Raw genomic sequence first — 21,089 nt, 5'->3', positions numbered from 1 at the left:
CAGAAGCCTCTTTCTTGTATAATAAAAAGCTTTAATTAAACGATAAAGATTTAATTAAGTTTAGAGATTTTTCTCAGTTGAAGGAAACCGTTTCTGGTCAGTTTTCTGCAGTGTTGAACATGTCTTTATAAAATACAACACCCAGGTTTCTCAGGCTCAGTTTGACAGACTGACCAAAGTCACCCAAGTACTGACTCAACCCTGGAACCTTATCATCAGGAGCAATAACCAGAGTTTCAGTTTTGTCCACATTTAGCTGAAAAGTGTTTTCACTCATTGTTTGATTTCTAGCAAACAATTGACTAAGCTGGTGGCTGTTTAGCCTCTGGGGCTCAGTTGGATCAAAAGAGCAGTAGAGCTGGATGTCATCAGCAAAAATGTGATAAGAAACATCAGGAAATCTCTGAATGATTTTACCGAGGGGAATCAAGTACAGCAAAAACAATAAAGGACCCAGAACAGAACCTTGAGGGACCCCACACAACAGATCTGCCGATTCAGACCTCATTTGATTGGCAGATACACTAAAACTGCTTTAAGCTGTTAAGGTTTTAGCTGTTAAGGTTGTGTGTGTGTGTTTCTTTTTAATTTTAAATATTTTATTAACTGATTTGCCTTTTAGTTTGTGATCGTATTTTAAGTCAACTTTTTTATATATTCTCACTAATAATGTGTTTAACTTTTGATGTATGTTTTGTAAAATAATACTTTTGCTTTACTTTGGCAAAAATTTTTAAGTGGAATTATTTATTTATTTAACTTTTGCACCATTTTTTGTCTTAATTTTACTCTTCTTAACTACTTGCTACTGGACGTTTTAAATTATATATTTGATGTTCATTTTCTCATGTCAAACAAAATAGGGACAAATAAACAATACACATTTCTGACAAACTAGACAACGTAATAAAAGAACAACCAAATATTGAACAGATATTAACCCATTTACTTCCATAAGATCGTCCTCTCGTTCCGAAGCGTGTGTAGTTCCCCCGCCGGCCACCAGTCGTTGTGACGACACATGTCTACAGAAGAAGAAGCGGCGCTGTGGCGTCACTTTTAAAGTTAACGGCTGTTGTCCTGGTGCCGAGCCTGAGCTCGTAAACAACAAATCCTTTGGACCGACTCCCTGCTGTCGGAACCGAGATCAACTCTCACAAATCATTGAGCCACATACGAGCAGGTGCGAATCTTTTTTATTTTTTTACTTTTCTGATTTAAGCTCGTTTATGTTGTGTAGCATTTGTTAGCTTTTAGCATCTCTGGAAACAAGCCCATTTAAATGTTCCGTTGTGGGTTTCGGTGTCATTTCAACATTGGTACGTGGAAATACTTTAGTTTCCATAAAAATCTAAATGTCGATTAAGACGAACTACGACGTACACATAATATCTGTGTATATTTGATCTAATGATAATAAAATGTTCACACAAAAACGGAAGCAATAAAAAAACATGTATGAAAGGAAAATGATAAATCAAGGAAATGTCTTTCTTTTCTGAACTCAAGATAACCTGTTTGGTTAGTTTTATCTCACAGCCCATGAGTTTGAAATGTAGCATTGAGTCCAGAGATTTTAGAGATGATGTTCCCAGTGATTTTGAGAAATTGTAGTGTACTGTTGTTGAATTTAAAAATGATGGATCTGTGACAGCAGGTCTGATGATGATGATGATGATGATGTCATGACTCGGCTCAATGTCTCTCTATTCCTCTTGTTGTTTGTTGACTCCAAAAAACAACATCTCATATAGTAGAGTTGAAGCAATTAGACGAGGACCTTTTGATTTATTATATACAAATTGTGTAAAAAAGATAATGGTTATAGAAAACGGGGTCAAGACGTTTTTATTTGTTCAGGCTTTTCCTTGATTTTCTGGAACTCCTGTTGTGTTATCAGTTTTATCTTGATCTTTAGAATATATACTTTATTGAATATTGTTTTGATTGTTTAAGCGCTTTGTGACCATGGTCTGGAAAAGCGCTATTCAAATAAAAATTACTTACTTACTATAATCATTCGGTGAGAAACGGAGACATAAGTTTGTGAATACTTTAATATCCACACATTTAATTGCTGACATGTTCATTTTAGGATAAGTTGTCTCTGATATATACAGTGCCTTGCGAAAGTATTCGGCCCCCTTGAACCTTTCAACATTTCGCCACATTTCAGGCTTCAAACATAAAGATATAAAATTTTAATTTTTTGTCAAGAATCAACAACAAGTGGGACACAATCGTGAAGTGGAACGAAATTTATTGGATAATTTAAACTTTTTTAACAAATAAAAAACTGAAAAGTGGGGCGTGCAATATTATTCGGCCCCCTTGCGCTAATACTTTGTAGCGCCAGTGGCGCTGCGCCACCTTTTGCTGCAATTACAGCTGCAAGTCGCTTGGGGTATGTCTCTATCAGTTTTGCACATCGAGAGACTGGAATTCTTGCCCATTCTTCCTTGCAAAACAGCTCGAGCTCAGTGAGGTTGGATGGAGAGCGTTTGTGAACAGCAGTCTTCAGCTCTTTCCACAGATTCTCGATTGGATTCAGGTCTGGACTTTGACTTGGCCATTCTAACACCTGGATACGTCTATTTGTGAACCATTCCATTGTAGATTTGGCTTTATGCTTTGGAACATTGTCCTGTTGGAAGATACATCTCCGTCCCAGTCTCAGGTCTTTTGCAGACTCCAACAGGTTTTCTTCCAGAATGGTCCTGTATTTGGCTCCATCCATCTTCCCATCAATTTTAGCCATCTTCCCTGTCCCTGCTGAAGAAAAGCAGGCCCAAACCATGATGCTGCCACCACCATGTTTGACAGTGGGGATGGTGTGTTCAGGGTGATGAGCTGTGTTGCTTTTACGCCAAACATATCGTTTTGCATTGTGGCCAAAAAGTTCGATTTTGGTTTCATCTGACCAGAGCACCTTCTTCCACATGTTTGGTGTGTCTCCCAGGTGGCTTGTGGCAAACTTTAAACGAGACTTTTTTTTTATGGATATCTTTGAGAAATGGCTTTCTTCTTGCCACTCTTCCATAAAGGCCAGATTGGTGCAGTGCACGACTGATTGTTGTCCTATGGACAGACTCTCCCACCTCAGCTGTAGTTATCTGCAGTTCATCCAGAGTGATCATGGGCCTCTTGGCTGCATCTCTGATCAGTCTTCTCCTTGTTTGAGATGAAAGTTTGGAGGGACGGCCGGGTCTTGGTAGATTTGCAGTGGTCTGATACTCCTTCCATTTCAATATAATTGCTTGCACAGTGCTCCTTGAGATGTTTAAAGCTTGGGAAATCTTTTTGTATCCAAATCCAGCTTTAAACTTCTCCACAACAGTATCTCGGACCTGCCTGGTGTGTTCCTTTGTCTTCATGGTTCTCTCTGCGCTTTAAACAGAACCCTGAGACTATCAAAGAGCAGGTGCATTTATACGGAGACTTGATTACACACAGGTGCATTCTATTTATCATCATCAGTCATTTAGGACAACATTGGATCATTCAAAGATCCTCACTGAACTTCTGGAGTGAGTTTGCTGCACTGAAAGTAAAGGGGCCGAATAATATTGCACGCCCCACTTTTCAGTTTTTTATTTGTTAAAAAAGTTTAAATTATCCAATAAATTTCGTTCCACTTCACGATTGTGTCCCACTTGTTGTTGATTCATGACAAAAAATTAAAATGTTATATCTTTATGTTTGAAGCCTGAAATGTGGCGAAATGTTGAAAGGTACAAGGGGGCCGAATACTTTCGCAAGGCACTGTACATCTCAACATGATCACTACGCCTGACTCACTTTTTCTGCGAACATGCTTCTGGACCAGAGGAGAGAAATCCTTCCAGGCTGTTGCTCCTAAGCTTAAGAACAATCTTCCTCTCCCTCTGTGTTTGATGGATCTACTGACTCCTACAAGAAACATTTTAAGACATTCTTATTTGTTTTCTTATTCATCTTGGGAGTGCTGTGTTTGTCTCTTGTTTTGTTTTTAAATCTTTCTTTATAACGTTTAAACACAGACCAATGAAAGATGGAAAACCTGGAATTCTCTGAAGAGGAAATTCAGGACCAGCTAGCCGTTCTGGGCTACACAAACATCCCGAGGCACCGACTGCAGGAAGTCAAGCGAGGTCAGACATGCGCGCAATGACTGATGGCTCAAAGGTCAGGGTGGTCATAATGTAATGCTGGTAACTGTCTCCCTCTTGTGGCAGATCTGGACACTCTCATCCAGAGCCTGACCTCTCCTGAGAAAAATGAAAGCAGGGCAACTAGAACACCCCCTGCTATCACCAAAGAGAAAGGTGAGGAAACGTATTGAAAATGTTTTTCTTCCGCTCTGTTATTGTTGTTCTTACCAAATCGAAACACGTTTCATTGACTAATGGCGATGATTCAACTCCTCAATTAATATTCTATCAAAAATGTCTGTTTTCTTGCTAGTGGGCCACATCTCCCCTGAAAGCTTCTATTTGCACCACAGTGATGACGACACAGACAAACGGGTAACAAAAGTTTACCAACTTTCTCTACTGCATGGGCGAGGTGGTTGATGAAAGGACAAGTGTTGGCTCAGGACACAAGTTATATAATTACAACTGTGATCTGAAGCAGCGATAGAAGACGTGTGATGTTCAAAACCATCTCTTTTAGAAAACGGCACGCTGCAACTCCTATGCTCAACACTCTGTGGCTCCAAAACTGCAGCTACCTCACGGCGCCCCCAGCAGGCTACTAGTGGAGCCGGACTCGGACGATACCCTGATGTCCCGTGACAGTTTCAGCTGCGGCCCTGGCACGGGAGACGGTAGAGTCTTCCGGAGAAAAGTCCTCAGGTTTGTTCCGAGCTTGAGCATTAACATGACAAATTAAAATATGAATGTTTCTTTCCTCCGCTGCAGGAAACTTCAGGGTGGGAGACTCGTCTGTGATGAGTCCGTTTACAGCGACGACTCTGGTTAGTGTCCGATCCACCAGAATGGCTAAAGAAATCCTCATATTGGCCTTTTAAAGTATATATTTAAACTGTGTTTTTGATTGTTAAAGCCCTTTGTGACCCTGGTCTAGAAAGGCGCTTTACAAATAACCATAACTTACATATGTTTCAAGAACAAGAGCGTTTGGAGTCATTTCCTCTAGTGGCCACCAGGGGGTGCTATTTCAGCAGCCCTCGTTAATCCTCTAAGGAGATTCTCTGCTTCACTAATCTGCTCGAGCTCACTCTGCTGAAGACATGTACCCCAACACACGGAGGGAGAGCGATGAGAACTCTCTCTCATCCTCCTTCTGGTCTGATGAAGATAATCAGGAGGAAGAGGAGGTGGAGATCCAGCAGGTGTTCGATGAGGATCCTCTTAAAGTGACTTCAGGACGGGAACAGAGAGAGACGACTATCGGAGAGAAACTTAATGTGATCAAGAAGATTAAAGGTAGTGAGGAGGAGAGCAGGGAAGTAAGAGGAGAAGAAGAAAGTGAAGGAGTAAATGGAAGTAAAGAAGAAGAAAGTGAAGAAAGGGGCAACGGAGAAGAAGGATGCGAGATAGAAGAAGGAAGCGTCGGAGAAGAAGGAAGCGTCGGAGAAGAAGGAAGCGACGGAGAAGAAGGAAGCGACGGAGAAGAAGGAAGCGACGGAGAAGAAGGAAGCGTCGGAGAAGAAGGAAGCGTCGGAGAAGAAGGAAGCGACGGAGAAGAAGGAAGCGTCGGAGAAGAAGAAAGCGAAGTAGAAGAAGGAAGCGACGGAGAAGAAGGAAGCGACTTAGAAGAAGGAAGCGACGGAGAAGAAGGAAGCGACTTAGAAGAAGGAAGCAAAGTAAAAGTAGGAAGCGATGGAGAAGAAGGAAGCGTCGGAGAAGAAGAAAGCGAAGTAGAAGAAGGAAGCGACGGAGAAGAAGGAAGCGACTTAGAAGAAGGAAGCGACTTAGAAGAAGGAAGCGACGGAGAAGAAGGAAGCGACTTAGAAGAAGGAAGCAAAGTAAAAGTAGGAAGCGATGGAGAAGAACGAAGCGACGGAGAAGAACGAAGCGACGGAGAAGGAAATGAAGTAGAGTTGAGTGGTAGTGAAGATGAGTGGGATGGAGGAGAAGAGAAGAGCTTGGAAGAAGACAGAAGTGAAATGGAAAAGGGTGGTAAAGACCATGGAAGTGAAGATATTCTTTGTGGAGAAGACATGGATGATGAAGAGCATGGAGGTGAAAATGACGGAGATGAAGAGGAAAGCTGTAAGGCAGATAATAATTACAAAAGCTCCCTCAAGTCCTTGTCCAGTGAAGAACGGGACGTACAAGTGGAGGAAGAAGATCCTACTGTTCTCCTGAAGGCACCAAAAGAGGAAAGAAACAAGAAGGGTGATGACAACTCCTTCTGGATTGACCACCAGGTTGAAGATCTTTCTCAGTCATCGAAGGGGTCTTCAGGAAAGAACATGGATCAGAGCAGCAATTATCAAACTAGTGATGACTCTGTGGAGATGCTTGAGCAGACCTCGGATGTACCTGCAGACCAGAGCACTGGAGACTGTGGAGAAGACGTGATCAGAGCTGGAGCTGGTGACAAGAGTCCTCTAGAACTGCCTGAAGATGTGGATCTTGGAGATGACGAAGACCCTTGTCAGACGCTCCTCACAACTTCATGTGACCAGAGCCTGAACATTAGACCAGACAGTAGTGATGATGAAGACGATCGTGGCAGAGAGGAAGAGAGCGAAGAATATTACGCTAGTGAAGACCAGAGCGAGAAAGAAGAGGACTCCCAGAGCTCTTTATTCTGGTTTGAGGGAGGTCGTCTGGAAGTGGAGAAGGTGGAAAAAGAACAGATGGAGGTCGAAACGTCTGGTGATAGGGAGACATATCTGAACTTCCAACCTGGTGCTGGCAACGACCTGAGCGACGAGTATGACGGCAGCGAGGAAGACAGTGAAGACGAGGGGTCTCGCTACTCTGACCAGAACATGAGTGAAGGTGACGGTCCTGGTGAGTCAGTCAAACTCATGTCAGCTGAGGAAGAAACTGATGCCAAGTTTGCTGAAGACCACGAGGAAGAGGATGATGATGATGTCAAAGAGGAAGACCCCTTCTGGTCCGATGATCAGAACAAGAAGTTGGAGGAGAGAGAAGAAATGGTCGATGAAGTTCTCGAGGAGACTGATATAAAACAAAGTCTAGTCCAAGAAAGTCCAGCTCCCAGTCTGATGACCTCTGGCTACAGCACCTACTTGCCCGAGGATCTGGACCAGCAGCACGTCGCCGAGTGTGGCGACGTTGAAGGTCTGGAGGAGGTGAGGTGCTGTGGCAGCATCCCTGCTGATGATGACGAAGATGATGAAGGAGCAGAAAATCAGGTCCAGATTCAGGACCAGTCGTCTAACGATGAGGTCATCCGGTTTCTGGATGGGGAGCCCAGCAGGTGTGTGGAGGGGGACGAGAGCCACAGACCTTCACAACAGGGAAAGCCACGATCCCCGTCACCAGAAGACCAGCACAGCTCAACGACGCCGGCAACTTTGAAGAGTCTGGGCTTTTATCCATTAATTAAAAAAAATCATTTTAAATCACTAGAGATGATCATGATTTTATAGTTTAAAGATCCCTGTCTTTATTTCCCAGTGCCCCCCTGATTATTCTGTATTTGGACACGTGTGCGCAGGTGCAGCCAGTTCATTGGAAGATCGTTTGTCGCAGCTCCACGTGTCGGACCGTCTGGACTCGGAGCTGGATGTCGGTGAGGATGATGTTGAGGAGAGAGACTGTGAGACGGAGCAGAACTCCCTCAGCGCCTTCGAGTCGTACGTGCGAGCGCTGGTCAGTGGATCTATGTCGGCTGTGTCGTCTCCCCCGACGGGAGTCTCACTCTCTGTTGCTCGTCCACAGACACACAGTCGCAGCGACGGTGACCTTCGACCCAAACCAAAGTCGTGTGAGTGACTCGTTCTAAGAGAGTCAGAGTTGAACGTCCAGACATTGATGATGTTCTTTCTCCAGTTATCAGACCCGTTATGACGCAGACGCACAAGAAGACTGACCCGGTGGCCAAGTGAGTACACATGTGTGTCACACACACACACATTTAACCTTTTTGCAATACAATATATAGTGATACTGTAGTAACAAGTATTTGTAGTATTGTCGAGTACTTGACTCTAGTGTTGCAGAACTAACAGACCACATGACTTTTGACGAAGTTGTAACTGCTTTCATTTGTTTTGAAACCAAAATGTCCAAACATCAGCTTTAAAAGCTGCTGGAGTCGACTGTATCCTCTCGTCCTCAGTAACATCCATTGTTCCTTTTTGCAAAAAAAGAAATAAGCAGTTCCGGTGGAAATGTTAATTTTTTTACCCTCTGTTATTAACGCAAATACATAATTTAAAGAGGCGATTAGTGACTTATTTGAAACATCTTAAAATGGAGTTTAAAAAATAAAAGTGTAAATCAGTAACTCAAGCGAGTATTGATGATGTGAAGATGGTCTTATCGTTTGAGCTTCATATGAATGTGTTGCAGCTGCACAACACACGCAAGTTCTTAATACATTTATAAAAGTGTTTTGTTTACAAATTAAAAACTATATTAAAATACGGACGGTGTATTTATATAACTGTGTTTTTTAAGGAGATCACGTGATCACTGGAGGAAAACCTTAGCTGCTTTCTTTCTGCAGCTTCACTTGGATCACTCGACGTGATGTTGTTTCACAAGAACGTCTGTTACTCTCGTAAAGAAAGACTTGAAGCATCAGACGCTGATCATTTTGTTACATTATTAAAACAAGCTTAGGTCCGCATGTTTTTTTTGTACGTACGACTCCTTAGTACATGAGGCCCCTGGCGTTTTGTTTCAATCGTTCACCGTCCCTGCAGATACTTCCAGTACAAGCAGCTGTGGGACTTGTTCAAGGTCCCCGGCGAGAGGGATCACCGGCAGCTGCGCTGGGCCGTCAAGGTGAGACTCTCTCTCTCTGACCCGGATGTTGCTCCAGTGTGTGAAGATCTGTTGTGTTTGCAGGAGCGACTGGCGCACCAGCCTCCTCAGGTGAGAGCCTTCGAACCGCCGACCTTGAGTCTGTCGTGAACGCAGCTGAACGAGTGCAAACAAACATGACGATGTCTCAACAAGTGGCTGCGTGTGCACCTGTCGCTCTGGTCATGAGTTTGTGACGTGGAGTGCACACTTGCAGCTCTCTGGTCGCTGAACTGAACCTTGTGTCTTCTTGTCAACAGATCAAGCCGCACAGAGTTCACGCTCCGAGCTCGTTCACGGTGCCGACGGAGAAGAAGCGCTCGTCGCTGCGCTGGCGGGTTCGCACAGACCTGGCCAACGGTCTGATCCCAGACCGGCATCCATTCTGACCTCTTTGTGCCTTTTTAACCTTTTTTTTTTTTTTTTTAAATAAACTGTTTTTTACAGAAGCACATTTTTATTATTTACTTGCTACAAAACACATCAGGGGAAGTCGGAGTAGGGCAGCTTGTAGGGGTAGAGCGGCCTGTAGCGCTGGTCGTGCCACAGCAGCTTCTCCTCCAGGAACTGAAGTGTGGACAGAGTCAGCACCACCACCTGGTGCTTCAGCAGACTGTGATTATTCAAACCTGCAGACACCAGAGCTCTTATTTTCATCCGCATCCACAAGACTTCTTAGCCACTGTGCAGCTAACACTACCAGCTGCTACATTTTGAGTCTCTGATGGACGAACAATCCGAGAGGAGACTGAAGGGGAACTCACCGATGGCCGGGATGACGTTGACCATCTTGAGCGACTCTGTGGCCTGGAGGATGTTGTCAGGTAATTCTTCATCGCTGGGAGGAAACCGGAGTTACACACCTGTGAGGCGCGACGTTGATGATGAAACTCACACGTCCACGATCAGCACCGAGTCGCCCCAGTGCTTCTGTCGGATCACGTCCAGCAGATACTGGGGATCTGGGGAAGGGATGTCCAGAGAGTCCACCACGTACAGGAAGTTCTGTCGGCCACATGGGGGAACATGGTGACCGCTGGTCGCGTGACTCCGCGGTGGATGTCGAGACCTACCTGAGCCAGTTTGGAGCTCAGCGCCACCTTCAGGCCGAGCACTCGCACCTTCATGGGCAGCATGTAGTAGAAGCTGTTGGGTCCTCTCGGCCCCTTGACGACACCACCTGGGGGCGCACAGGAGGTCCGATCACACAGATCTCAGCTCGACGTCAAAGGTGTCCAGGAAGACGACGTCTCACCTCCTCTCCACAGCGGCGAGCGGATACTGCCGTGGCGAGCTCTTCCGCTTCCTTTCTGCTGTAACGGCTTCTTGCCACCACCTCTGACCTCTGACCTCGACTTGGTGTTAGCGTAGCTCTGGACCACAACAGAAGCTTTTTAACACCACACTGTCACATGACAGCTCATCATGTGACTGAAACCCAGCGACTGAGTAAGAGTCGACTCACGATGCGTTTGTAGTTCCTCTGCCAGAGTTCCACGCTGTGAAGAATGTCCAGCCTGCAGCAGACGATTACACTTCTGTTTACATGCAACTCATTTCATTTTAAGGATTTAATCAAATGTTTTTTTCCCTTTTAAAAATGATACAACGCTCTCTCCTTTTCCTCTTTTTCTTCCCATTTGTCCCTCCTTCACTTGAATTTGAAAACTCTTCAACTCATGTTTCTACTCCTTCCCCTTTCACATTCATCTACTCGCACCACAATTACTACTACAACTTGTAATTCTCTTCTTCTCCGCAACTTTAAGTTTATTTTAACTTTTTTAAACCCGTCTTTTTCCTTTATGCCATCATTTCCTCATTTTTACTTGGAATGCTAATGAAATACTTTCAAGTTTACATAGCCTTTTCTACTAGTTATGAATGATGCTTTATTCACACGCAAGACTTGGGTCACTAAATACTCAATGAAAAACAAACTGTCTTCAAACAGGAAGTTGCGTCACCAGAAACCAACAACTACCGAATCACTTGTTTAAACAACGAGTTCCCAAATTGAGTAATTTCTCAACGCCGTTCTCACCGAGGGGGCACGGCGAAGACGTCGGGGTGAAGCTCCGTTAGTCCCAAAGGTTCAGGGTTCTGGAGGTCCAAAGAGTCCACCCAGGTCTGGGCGGGCAACAGGTGCTTCGCCACGGCAACCTCACATTTCCTCAGGAGGGGGAGGGGGCAGTCGGCAGGAGGAGGCGGACGTTCTGAAGGAAAAACGGCCACAGAAGTCATTTTCCTAACTAGTTAGAAAGTTTCTGCTCTTGAATAAAATAATCCACAAACATTGCTTGTAATTTAAGATTACACAAATATAAAAAACGGATTTGAAACAGATTTATTTCAAAAACGGCGAGATGACTCACTGATGCGGCTCGGGTCCACCAGGTTGGCTGGAAGAAGCAAATTGGTTGGAAGAACATTTTCAGCAGCGAATGACGAGGACAACTGAGGAGGAAGAAACTCGAAGTCATCACTTCTGCCACTTTCTTACTGTGACTTACATTATCTTCACTTTGAAACAATCTCGACATTTTTTCAAACTACACTTGTCGCCAGTGAGACATTTTATGAAGGATTTTGTCAATTCTATTGTGACAGATGATGTTGAAACTACATCAACTGCACCTCATATCTTTTGTTTGTCTAGAATATTTTCCTTTCCAATGATGTTAATCGGGAAAAAGAAATACTGCAAACGTTGTCATTTAAAAAAAAAAAAAACATTAGTTGCAAATGAAATAAAAGTTTGGTTTATTATCACAGAACTCACATTTTATTTTAAACAAGTGACGTTTATATAACTTTAAAATCGAGATATGGAAACAATAAACATGGTTAGTAATTATATTTAAGAAAGAAACCTTTTTATTTTCACTTAGTAAGATCGACTTACTTTGGTAATCTACTCCCTGAATGATACAGGATTTTTTACAGAATATTATCTGATATATCTCCGGTATAACAAGGTTGTTGGTGCTCCTAAGGGTTCTTTTGCAACATAAAACGTGTTTTATCCTAAACAGACTGATGGACGTGCATGATCTGTTAGCATGCTACACACACTCACCCTGAGAGAAGCTCTTCCGCCAAACACAGACAGAGAAACGCGAAGCATGTCGGGCTAAATTTTGGCCAGAGTCCGCCCGAGATGATCCGACAGATTCCGCTACTGTTGACCCCACTTTAACATCTCAGAAACTAAAATCTTTTACTAGATTGTGTTCAAATGCGTGACAGACTGGAGGTCAGACGACGTCGCGTTTTAGTGACGTCACCGACCGCGTCATCGTCTTAGAACAAGCTTTGGCCACCTTTTATCACCTAAGAGATATAAGTGTGCTATTAAACCTTTTTTATTTAAATCTAATGAGAATTTTCTTATTAAAAAGTATGAAAGAACCCGACTACATATGGAACTTTATTACTTATAATATATTTAGCAAAATGTATCTTGTCTCGCAAATACAATGTTATAAAACTACCTGGAATAACGAATACATTACGTACGAATCTCTATTCTTTGTAAGAGATCAAATGTCCTGTTTTACTTATAAATATTAGGCTTTTCTGGGAATTACCACAATTTCCAATAACGTATAAAGAATATGAAATAAAATCAATAGTGTAGTTATTGAACAAAAAATGGTCCGCAAACATGAATGGATAAATGGATGCCCTTCGTGTTCGTGGAAAGTATATGCTTTTAAAAATTATCTACACAACGTATCAGAAGTCATTTCTAATAAAAGAAAAATAAACCCAAGTGTAAGTACAGTATGTTTAGAATACAATCATTAAATGTATACATTGGGCAGAAAAACATGGCTTGTTAAATATAAATCTGTCATTTCGATTCATATATTGATGTATTATCAATAAAGTTTTACCTTACCTTACCTTACCAATCCAAAAGGATAACAAAGGATTTAAAAGATAAAACGGATTTCATACATGGGAGTGACTTGTACAGGAACTTCCATAATATTTACTTTGCTTGTTATTTATCTATGTATTGGTATTAAAATTGATTTATTATATGTTAATATTATTATTTTTTTATCTTTTTTTAAGTTATATCTTTGATAACCGGGTCCTTTGTTCGGATGTGGTGAAAGTTTATATCTCTCTTTGTATAGGACCAATGAATGTAAGTTTACTTTCAATCTTGAATCAAATTTAAAAATAATGACGACAATTTAAAAAAAAGAAGCCTAACAGACTTGACAAAAAAATAATCACGTGAAATTGCCAGTTCAATTATTATTATACATCAATTTATGGAGCAATTATAATACAAACAGGGGAAGTTCCAATAACAACAATACTGTACAGAAGTTATACAAAAGTACAAAACCGCTCGCACAAGCCTTCAAAGTTGAGTTACTTTAAATAAAACTCCAAAGCATTAACACATTTCTGTCCGCGACAAAATAACAGAATCAAAGAAAAAATTGGAAGTTTGATCAAATGGCATTTTTAAACAATTACATCGTCAAAAATGTTTCCATACAACAGACTACGATGGGTCACAACAGCAATCTAACAACGGGTTGTTTCCTATCATAGACTTTATTGTAGCTTATGCTAGCGCTAGTTATGACAATAGATGTTTAGCCTGCGATTCAAATGTAACAGGTCAACAAGTTAAGTTTTTGATTTTCTAAATTAAATTGAAGTTTCAACGTGTTCATTATAAATCATTGCTGGTGAATAAGTGCTGGTGTAGCTCTTTCAACAAGACAGCGACGTCAGAGGAACACGCGCAACAAAACAATCTGCATCAAAACCAGTTTCATCATAAGACTGTAGTTGTTCATATGAGATTGGAGAAGAAGAAGGTGGAGCCTTTTGCATCATTTGCATTTGGAACTTCGAGCATCATGTCAGACGGGTGAAAGTCCAGACCGCCAAGTGTGTTGTATTTGCGGTTTGTTGACTGCTGCTTATCTGTTTGTTTAGGGAAAACTGTGACATAGTAGCCGTCTGGGCCATCTGACCCTCCAGGTGGCTTCTGAAGCAGTCTCTGGTGCCCAGAGGAAACGTGAAGGTCGCCAGCAGTGTGCCCGGACTTCCTTGAGTCTGTCCTAATGTTGGGGGGGTGCAAGCTGAATTTACCACCTTTAGCCCGGGACACATGGTGTTCTCCAGTAAAGTCGTCGATGTTCAGATCGGAACGATTGAAGTCAATGTAGTCGCTGGCGTTGCCGTCCACTAGAGGAAGGCTGTGGCGAAATTTCCTATCTACATCCAGCACAGGCCCTTTCATGTTGACACCAGTGACATCGGACCTGCGATTTTTGAATGTCTGGTTCTGTAAATTAACTGAAAGGTGATCGACATCTAGGTCTGCAGTTTTGAGATTGAACTTCCTGTTCTGGAAACCCATGTCAGGTGAGTCCAGGTCCACACTTGGGGCTCTAAACCTTGGATCTGGAAGATTTCCCTGATACGTGGGTGGTTTCATGTTCATTCTCACATTCGGAGAAGAGAAGTCCAGATGTTGGCGACTGTCTGATGCCCCGAAGTCAATATCAGGCCCTGACCTGTTTAGATCTAGGCCTCCTGCCTGGGGAAGCTTAAAGGATGTTGGTTTGTACTTTGTATCTGACAGATCGTAGTTTAGGCCCGGCTGGTTGGCACTGATATCCATGTGTGGACCCCCAATCATTTGTCCTTTCAGTCTAGACCCTGAAAGATTGATGTTTGGTTTAGAGAGATTTATGTCGGGCATCTTCATCCTTCCACTTGAATCTATTCTAGGTAGGTCTCCATCCATGTCAGGAATTCTTGGTGTGTGCAGATGAGGTTTTTTTAACTTGAAATCTGGAGACTCCATGCTTGGTAGGCCTATCTTGGGATCTTTAATATTGAACTCAGGTGGCTTTAGGTCTGAACTTAATTTCATGTTTCGTCCTTTTGGCATTTTGATATTAGGCGCCTGAAGGTCCAAGTTTGGGGTGTCAATCTTTGGACCAGAAAATCCAATATCAGGCATTTTAATCTTTGGTTTTTTCATCCTCAGATTTGGAGAATCTAAGGTCATGTTTGGCCCTTTGATGTTGGGGGACTTCAGGTCCCAGTCTGGGCCGTCTATCTTTGGACCGGAAAATCCCAAGTCAGGCATTTTAACGTGAGGTTTTTTCATCCTTAGATCTGGAGAATCTAAGCTCATGTTTGGCCCTTTGATTTTGGGTGACTTCAGGTCCCAGTCTGGGCCGTCTATCTTTGGACCGGAAAATCCTAAGTTAGGCATTTTAACGTGAGGTTTTTTCATTCTCAGATTTGGAGAATCTAAGCTCATGTTTGGCCCTTTGATGTCGGGTGACTTCAGGTCCCAGTCTGGGCCGTCTATCTTCGGACCGTTAAGTCCCAAGTCAGGCATTTTGATCTTTGGTTTTTTCATTCTCAGATTTGGAGAATCCAAGCTCATGTTTGGCCCTTTGATGTTGGGGGACTTCAGGTCCCAGTCTGGGCCGTCTATCTTTGGACCGGAAAATCCCAAGTCAGGCATTTTAACGTGAGGTTTTTTCATTCTCAGATTTGGAGAATCTAAGCTCATGTTTGGCCCATTGATGTCGGGTGTCTTCAGGTCCCAGTCTGGGCCGTCTATTTTCGGACTGGTAAATCCCAAATCAGGCATTTTGATCTTTGGTTTTTTCATTCTCAGATTTGGAGAATCTAAGCTCATGTTTGGCCCTTTGATGTCGGGTGACTTCAGGTCCCAGTCTGGGCCGTCTATCTTCGGACCGGAAAATCCCAAGTCAGGCATTTTAAAGTTTTTTTTATACTTCCCATCAGGTATTTCTAAACCAGGCCGGGATCCCTTCAACTCTAGAGATGGAACACCGATGTCGGGATTTGGAACATCGAACTTTGAATCAAGCTCTGGTCCTCTCAGACCAGGGAGGTCAAACTTGGGCATCTTCATTTTGGGCATTTTCACTTTTGCTTTAGGTGAATCAATGTCAAATTTAGCTCCGTTAAGATTAACATCGGGTCCCTTTGGCAATGTGCCAGATAATTTTGGCAGAGTTGGCATTTTTAGTTTACCTGATGGTTTTTTGAGGTTGAAATCTGGAGAATTCAGATCCAATTTTGGTATCTTGGGATCAACTTTAGGCAGGTTTACTTCTGGTAATTTACCCCCAAGAGCAAAATCACTGTCAAAGTCTGGAGACTTCAGGTTGAAATCAGGGGCATCAATCTTTGGATCAGACAATCCAAAATGTGGCTTACTAAAGGTTGGCTTTTTTATTTTGAAAGATGGACCATCAAGATCTGGGAGCTCTGCATTGCGGCCTTTCAGCTTTAGATCAACATTCGGTCTACTTAAGTTAAAATCTGGACCATCCAAGTTGCCATCTAGATCAGGGGCCTTGATGTCAGAGAGACCAAACTTCGGCATTTCAAGCTTAGGCATGTTGAATTTGGGGGAGCCAAGTTTCCCATCAGGCAACTTCACATCTGCGCTGGGACCCTTCAGGTTAACATCTGGTAAATCCAAATCCCCTTCCATTTTGGGAGTTTTTAAATTAAATTTCCCTGCTCTGAGGTTTGCAGCCACATCTGGAGGATCGATCTTTGGACCTTTCATGCTTGGAAGGTTGAATTTGGGCATCTTTAGTTTAGGGAACTTAAATTTTGATTTGGGGGACGCAATATCCATATCTGGGGTTTTGAGGTTGGGCGTTTTAACGTCCCAATCATGGTTACCCAGCCCAGTGTCTATCTTTGGACCCTTTAGGTTCCAGTCTGGGGCACCAAATTCCATTTGGGGTTTTTGAAATTTTGGCAAATTAAGATTTCCAGATTGAGCTTTTATGTTTGGGGCACCAAGGTCCAGGTCAGGGGTTTTGACGTCAAAATTGAGACCACTGGTATTTGGAGTAGACATGTTCATAGTGGGTAAATCAAGATCCATGTCCGGGCTTTCCATCTTTGAACTCCCAATTTTCCAGTCTGGCATATCAAAGTTTGGCTTTTTTATTTTCCATGATGGACCAGAGACCCCACCATCTGGTACTCCCACGTTAGCACTGAAATCTGCATCAGGGCCCTCTAAATCTGGTCCTTTCCGGTTGGGAAATCTTGGCTTCTTAAATTTGGGCAACTTGAACTTTGCTTTGGGTGAGCCAGGAGACAGATTTGGCATCTTCACATCTAAGTTAGGAGATTTAAGCTTTATGTCGGGCATGTCAATGTGGGGAGCATCAATTCCTGGAGATTTTATGTCCAAACCTGGTCCTTGAAACGTTGGCATCTTTAGTTTACTTGAGGGACCATTAAGATCCCAGTCAGGTGCGTGGCACTCTAACTTTGGTCCCTCAAGAGTTGGCATTTTCAGCTTTCCTAGGTTGACATTTGGACCACTGAGGTCAGGTGCATCAATTCCACCACTGACATCTAGACCAGGGGTTTTTCCACGTAAATTAGGGGTGTCCATCTTTAAACCATCTAATCCCACATCAGGCAGATTCACATCCAAACCTTCCAGATTACCATCAAGGTGAGGACCTTTTAATCTTGGCACCTTTAATTTAGGCATCCTCATTTTAGTCTTTGGTGAACCACCTATATCGAATTCTGGCAGGTCAGTTTTTGGAACCCTGGGATCAAAATCAGGCACACTGACATCCATGTCCTGATGTTCCATGGTGCCGCTGATATCAGGTCCTTTGAAATTAGGCATCTTAAATTTGGGCATGTTCAAATTAGCTTGATGTGATCCATCAAAGTCTGGACGTTCCATGACACCGCCAATTTGAGGTCCGCTAAATGTGGGCAGTTTTATTTTGGGCTTACTGAAGTTTACCTTAGGTGAGCCAATGTTTGGTGTATTCATGTCCCAGTCAGTGGATTTAAGGTCAATGCTAGGGAGGTCAGGACCATTATGTATACCTTTCACCCTCGGTGCATTCAAACTAGTGTTTGGTAAATCAGCATCAATGCCAAAACTGTTCCGGGACTTCCATTTGAGATTTGGGGCATCAAGGTCTACGTCACTATGCATTTTAGGTGATTTGAGGTTGAGCTCCGGTGACCCCAATCCCACATCAAGATCTCCTTCTGGTTTCTTTGGTAACGTGCCAAAGAGATTCAGTTTGGGAAACCTGAGTTTACCTGACGGGGAGTTCAGGTCACCATCTACTTTGCCAGTGGGAAGATCAAGATCCATGTCTGGTCGGTGCAACTTTGCATCTGGAACATCAAAGTCATCATTCAGATGAGGAATGTCAATGTCGGGCAAATTAAATTTGGGCATTTGGAACTTTGGGGCCTTGTACTTGACCGATGGTCCTGAAACAGTGGGGCTCGCAAGATCGGGTCCTTTTACTTTATGTTTGGGTAGATTTACATCGGGAACCTCTCCTTTTAGTTTGGGGTGTTTGAGACTTAGATCAGGAGTTTTAACATCAACACCCCCATTGCCCTGGATCCCAAACTGTCCAGACCGGGGATCGAGGTCTAAATCCGAAGCACTGATTCTATGCTTCTTGTGTGGCGAAGTAACTTCGAGTCCTTTAATATTAACGTGTGGCACATCACCTGTGAGGCGAAGTCCTGGTGAAGCTCCAGAGACGCCCATATCTGGAGAGTCAAACGTACTGTCAGAGTTGAGACCTGGGAGTTTCTGTTTCCCGGAATACTTGTGACCAGCTTTCCCAGAGGGGGCGCTGATTCCATACTGTGGACCCTGTAAATCAAGTGCAGCGTTGCCACTTATTTTTGGAGTGTTGACTGTTTTTCCATTAAGTTCTCCAGATGAAGAATAGTCAAGATTGATGGAACTGGCATTGCCAGCGTCAACACCAGGGATTTTGGTGGTGCGGGGACTTGGACTACTAAAACCCAAAGGTAGGTTGAGGTTGCTTCCATCCGTTTGACCTCCAGAATAGCTTTCGTCATCATCCTGGTGCTTCCGGTTGAGACCAAAGTCCACTCCGAGTTGTGGCAATCCGGAGCTTTGCCTGACGTTGACCTTGGACGAGCCGGATTGAGCTGATCCTGCTGCTTTAACACCTGGCAGGTCGTCCCTCATGAACTTCTTGATCTTGGAGTTGTAGAGTTTGTTGTAGCAGTCGTTCAACATCTGGAGACCAAAGAATTAAAACCATATCCAAGGTAAGTCAGAATTTTTTAACATCTAACAAAACCCACGGTTTCTGGTGTTCTGTGGATCTCGTCCAGATTTTCCAGGCTCCTGCTGATATTCTTCCTCTTAGTCTTGGTGTGGACCCTGACCTTGTCATCGTACGGCTCCATGCGCTTCAATATGTCAATCACTTCCTTCTTGGACAGGTTGTCAAAGTTGATGGTCGCACCGACGAGCTCTTCTCCTGAAAATGGATGACCATCCTTGTTAGCGGTGTGTTGGGAAGGCTAGGATGTTTTGGGGTAAAAAAAAAAGAGTTTTACCTTCTCTGAGCCGCTGGTCGTCCGGGTTTAGCGCAGAGCCGGGGCCCGAATCCTCAAGTGTCAGAGCATCTGACAAGCTCCGCCCTCGCCGGTGAGTCGACTACAAACACACACACATTTAACGTCGGCAAACAAACAAAACCAGACCAAAAACTTGGGTGACTTCACCGTACCATGGTTCTGGTCCACAGAGGTCTCACACGCGAGGATCAAACCTGCAGGAAGAAAGAAACTCAGTGAACTGTTGATCCGCAGGACTAAACTAGAGGGCGCCCTCTGCTGGCCCAGCTATAGGCACAAAGAGGAATTATTAAAACATTCTATGTTGAGTTGTCTCAACATTATTACGCATGAATAAAAAATATATATATAGACGTTTTTATTAAAATTTCCATCAATTTAGAAAAATTATTTTACTTGGTTTATTACATTTCCAGTGGCAAACATTTGGCAAAACTGAACCACTCAGAAATAAATGATGGAACAATTAAAACCCAGATAAACCTTGAATGTTTAATAACAATCGTTTTTTATTTGAAATCATCAAATGTTTGCCTTGTTTATGTTGCTTGTTTATTATTATTAAATATGTGTTTATTATCTGTTGATTTAGTTAAAATGATTGAAATTCCTCAATCCTCTTAAAAAGTGTGTGTTTTGTCTCTCACTTGTTTGTCTGTAGACTGTGTTGTGTTTGCAGAGATGTTTGTGCTGCATGAGTGTTTGAAAACGAAAGTGTGTTAGTAAGTTATTAAGTCATGGTTATTTCTAAAGTGTCTTCTGATCCGACTGCGTCATTTCAATAAATACTGAAACTCATCTGCATGGTTTTGTCACCCAGGAATGTAAGTCGTTGTAAACTGGTCGATCCAGAGTCCAACAGGTGTTTCCCGACCGCACCCACGTCCTCTACGGATAAACCCAAGCCTGAGCACCAATGCGCTTGGAGTACCCGGAGTAAACAGGAAAATAGTCCAAAGAAAAGTAAAAAAGTATCCAGATCCCACATAGAAGTACCAAGAGTAGACCGGTTCCAAAAGGAAGAGGAACAACCTGAGATTTCGACCTCACTGTCCGGCCACTGAGACAACATTCAAGACCTCCAGCTTTTTATCAAGGTGCTCCTACGTCAGAGTGGTATCGCCTGACCTTCGTAGTGCCCGTGAGTCACCAGGAGGGGCGCTCTCTAGGACTCTTACCAGACATGGTCAGTGAAGGTTCGGAGGACAATGACCAGCTGTCTGGTGCAGTCACAGCACACACCGGGTCGTCCCGGGACACATGAGAGACTCGTATCAGAGCCAAGTTCAGATGATCCAAAACTGCGGAGTTCCTCTCCAGTCGGACTCAACATTCTCAGTCCAGATTAAAATCCAACATAACGTGGCTCAGTTGTCAAGACCTGAAGTCGTTCTGCGACGCCACAGATGTTAAGAAAGAGAGACAGAAACTGACCCTTGACAGCGGGTGGTGGAGGGAGGAAGGTGAGGGGGGAGAGACAGGTCGAGGGGAGGGAGAAAGACGGAGAGGGAGAGACGGAGAGAGGGGAGAGTGACTGACCTGTGAGTCCACGAGCCGGCTGTAGTCTTCACTGTCTGACTCTCTCAGAGTCCATGATATTTGTTCTGTCGACGCTGAGAGAAGAAAAACGAGTTCAGCTCCTGGAGACACACCTACACACACACACACACACTCTCACACCCAGCA

At 43.4% G+C, this 21,089-nt stretch overlaps 4 protein-coding genes across 4 annotated transcripts; 2 read left to right on the top strand and 2 right to left on the bottom strand.

Annotated features, from left to right (window-relative positions):
- Positions 1-1,058: 1,058 nt before the first annotated feature.
- Positions 1,059-9,417, top strand: hyls1 (HYLS1 centriolar and ciliogenesis associated). Its single transcript, XM_087802195.1, has 12 exons — positions 1,059-1,183; positions 4,020-4,130; positions 4,215-4,304; positions 4,444-4,505; positions 4,654-4,835; positions 4,902-4,957; positions 7,642-7,796; positions 7,866-7,911; positions 7,977-8,028; positions 8,855-8,936; positions 9,000-9,026; positions 9,215-9,417. The coding sequence occupies exons 2-12, from the start codon at positions 4,031-4,033 to the stop codon at positions 9,341-9,343; spliced, it is 981 nt and encodes a 326-aa protein (XP_087658321.1). The 5' UTR covers positions 1,059-1,183; positions 4,020-4,030; the 3' UTR covers positions 9,344-9,417.
- Positions 5,000-7,633, top strand: LOC148089027 (uncharacterized). Its single transcript, XM_087802184.1, has one exon. The coding sequence runs from the start codon at positions 5,234-5,236 to the stop codon at positions 7,571-7,573; it is 2,340 nt and encodes a 779-aa protein (XP_087658310.1). The 5' UTR covers positions 5,000-5,233; the 3' UTR covers positions 7,574-7,633.
- Positions 9,393-12,231, bottom strand: mrpl4 (mitochondrial ribosomal protein L4). Its single transcript, XM_087802208.1, has 9 exons — positions 12,034-12,231; positions 11,330-11,411; positions 10,999-11,170; positions 10,420-10,471; positions 10,210-10,327; positions 10,028-10,134; positions 9,850-9,959; positions 9,719-9,792; positions 9,393-9,583 (listed from the first exon to the last, which is right to left on the bottom strand). Exons 1-9 carry the CDS (start codon positions 12,079-12,081, stop codon positions 9,438-9,440), a joined length of 909 nt encoding a protein of 302 aa, XP_087658334.1. The 5' UTR covers positions 12,082-12,231; the 3' UTR covers positions 9,393-9,437.
- A 988-nt stretch (positions 12,232-13,219) lies between these two features.
- LOC148089024 (uncharacterized) lies at positions 13,220-21,033 on the bottom strand. Its single transcript, XM_087802172.1, has 5 exons — positions 20,943-21,033; positions 19,556-19,597; positions 19,383-19,482; positions 19,125-19,303; positions 13,220-19,056 (listed from the first exon to the last, which is right to left on the bottom strand). Exons 2-5 carry the CDS (start codon positions 19,556-19,558, stop codon positions 13,780-13,782), a joined length of 5,559 nt encoding a protein of 1,852 aa, XP_087658298.1. The 5' UTR covers positions 19,559-19,597; positions 20,943-21,033; the 3' UTR covers positions 13,220-13,779.
- Positions 21,034-21,089: the final 56 nt, after the last annotated feature.

This window comes from Callionymus lyra, chromosome 1, assembly GCF_982586985.1.
Source record: "Callionymus lyra chromosome 1, fCalLyr1.hap1.1, whole genome shotgun sequence".
NCBI lineage: Eukaryota > Metazoa > Chordata > Actinopteri > Syngnathiformes > Callionymidae > Callionymus > Callionymus lyra.
This window is presented reverse-complemented; position numbering and strand designations above follow the sequence as displayed.

What these genes read in the sequence shown, in the direction of transcription:
- hyls1 (XM_087802195.1), top strand. Translation starts at nt 4,031, where the DNA reads ATGGAAAACCTGGAATTCTCTGAAGAGGAAATTCAGGACCAGCTAGCC. An exon ending in AAGACTGACCCGGTGGCCAA is followed by an intron (nt 8,029 to 8,854) that starts GTGAGTACACAT and finishes CCGTCCCTGCAG; the next exon opens with ATACTTCCAGTACAAGCAGC. An exon ending in AGCTGCGCTGGGCCGTCAAG is followed by an intron (nt 8,937 to 8,999) that starts GTGAGACTCTCT and finishes TTGTGTTTGCAG; the next exon opens with GAGCGACTGGCGCACCAGCC.
- LOC148089027 (XM_087802184.1), top strand. Translation starts at nt 5,234, where the DNA reads ATGTACCCCAACACACGGAGGGAGAGCGATGAGAACTCTCTCTCATCC.
- mrpl4 (XM_087802208.1), bottom strand. Translation starts at nt 12,081, where the DNA reads ATGCTTCGCGTTTCTCTGTCTGTGTTTGGCGGAAGAGCTTCTCTCAGG. An exon ending in TGAGCTCCAAACTGGCTCAG is followed by an intron (nt 9,960 to 10,027) that starts GTAGGTCTCGAC and finishes TGTGGCCGACAG; the next exon opens with AACTTCCTGTACGTGGTGGA. An exon ending in CAACGTCATCCCGGCCATCG is followed by an intron (nt 9,584 to 9,718) that starts GTGAGTTCCCCT and finishes TGGTGTCTGCAG; the next exon opens with GTTTGAATAATCACAGTCTG.
- LOC148089024 (XM_087802172.1), bottom strand. An exon ending in CGACCAGCGGCTCAGAGAAG is followed by an intron (nt 19,304 to 19,382) that starts GTAAAACTCTTT and finishes ATCCATTTTCAG; the next exon opens with GAGAAGAGCTCGTCGGTGCG. An exon ending in TCCACAGAACACCAGAAACC is followed by an intron (nt 19,057 to 19,124) that starts GTGGGTTTTGTT and finishes TTTGGTCTCCAG; the next exon opens with ATGTTGAACGACTGCTACAA.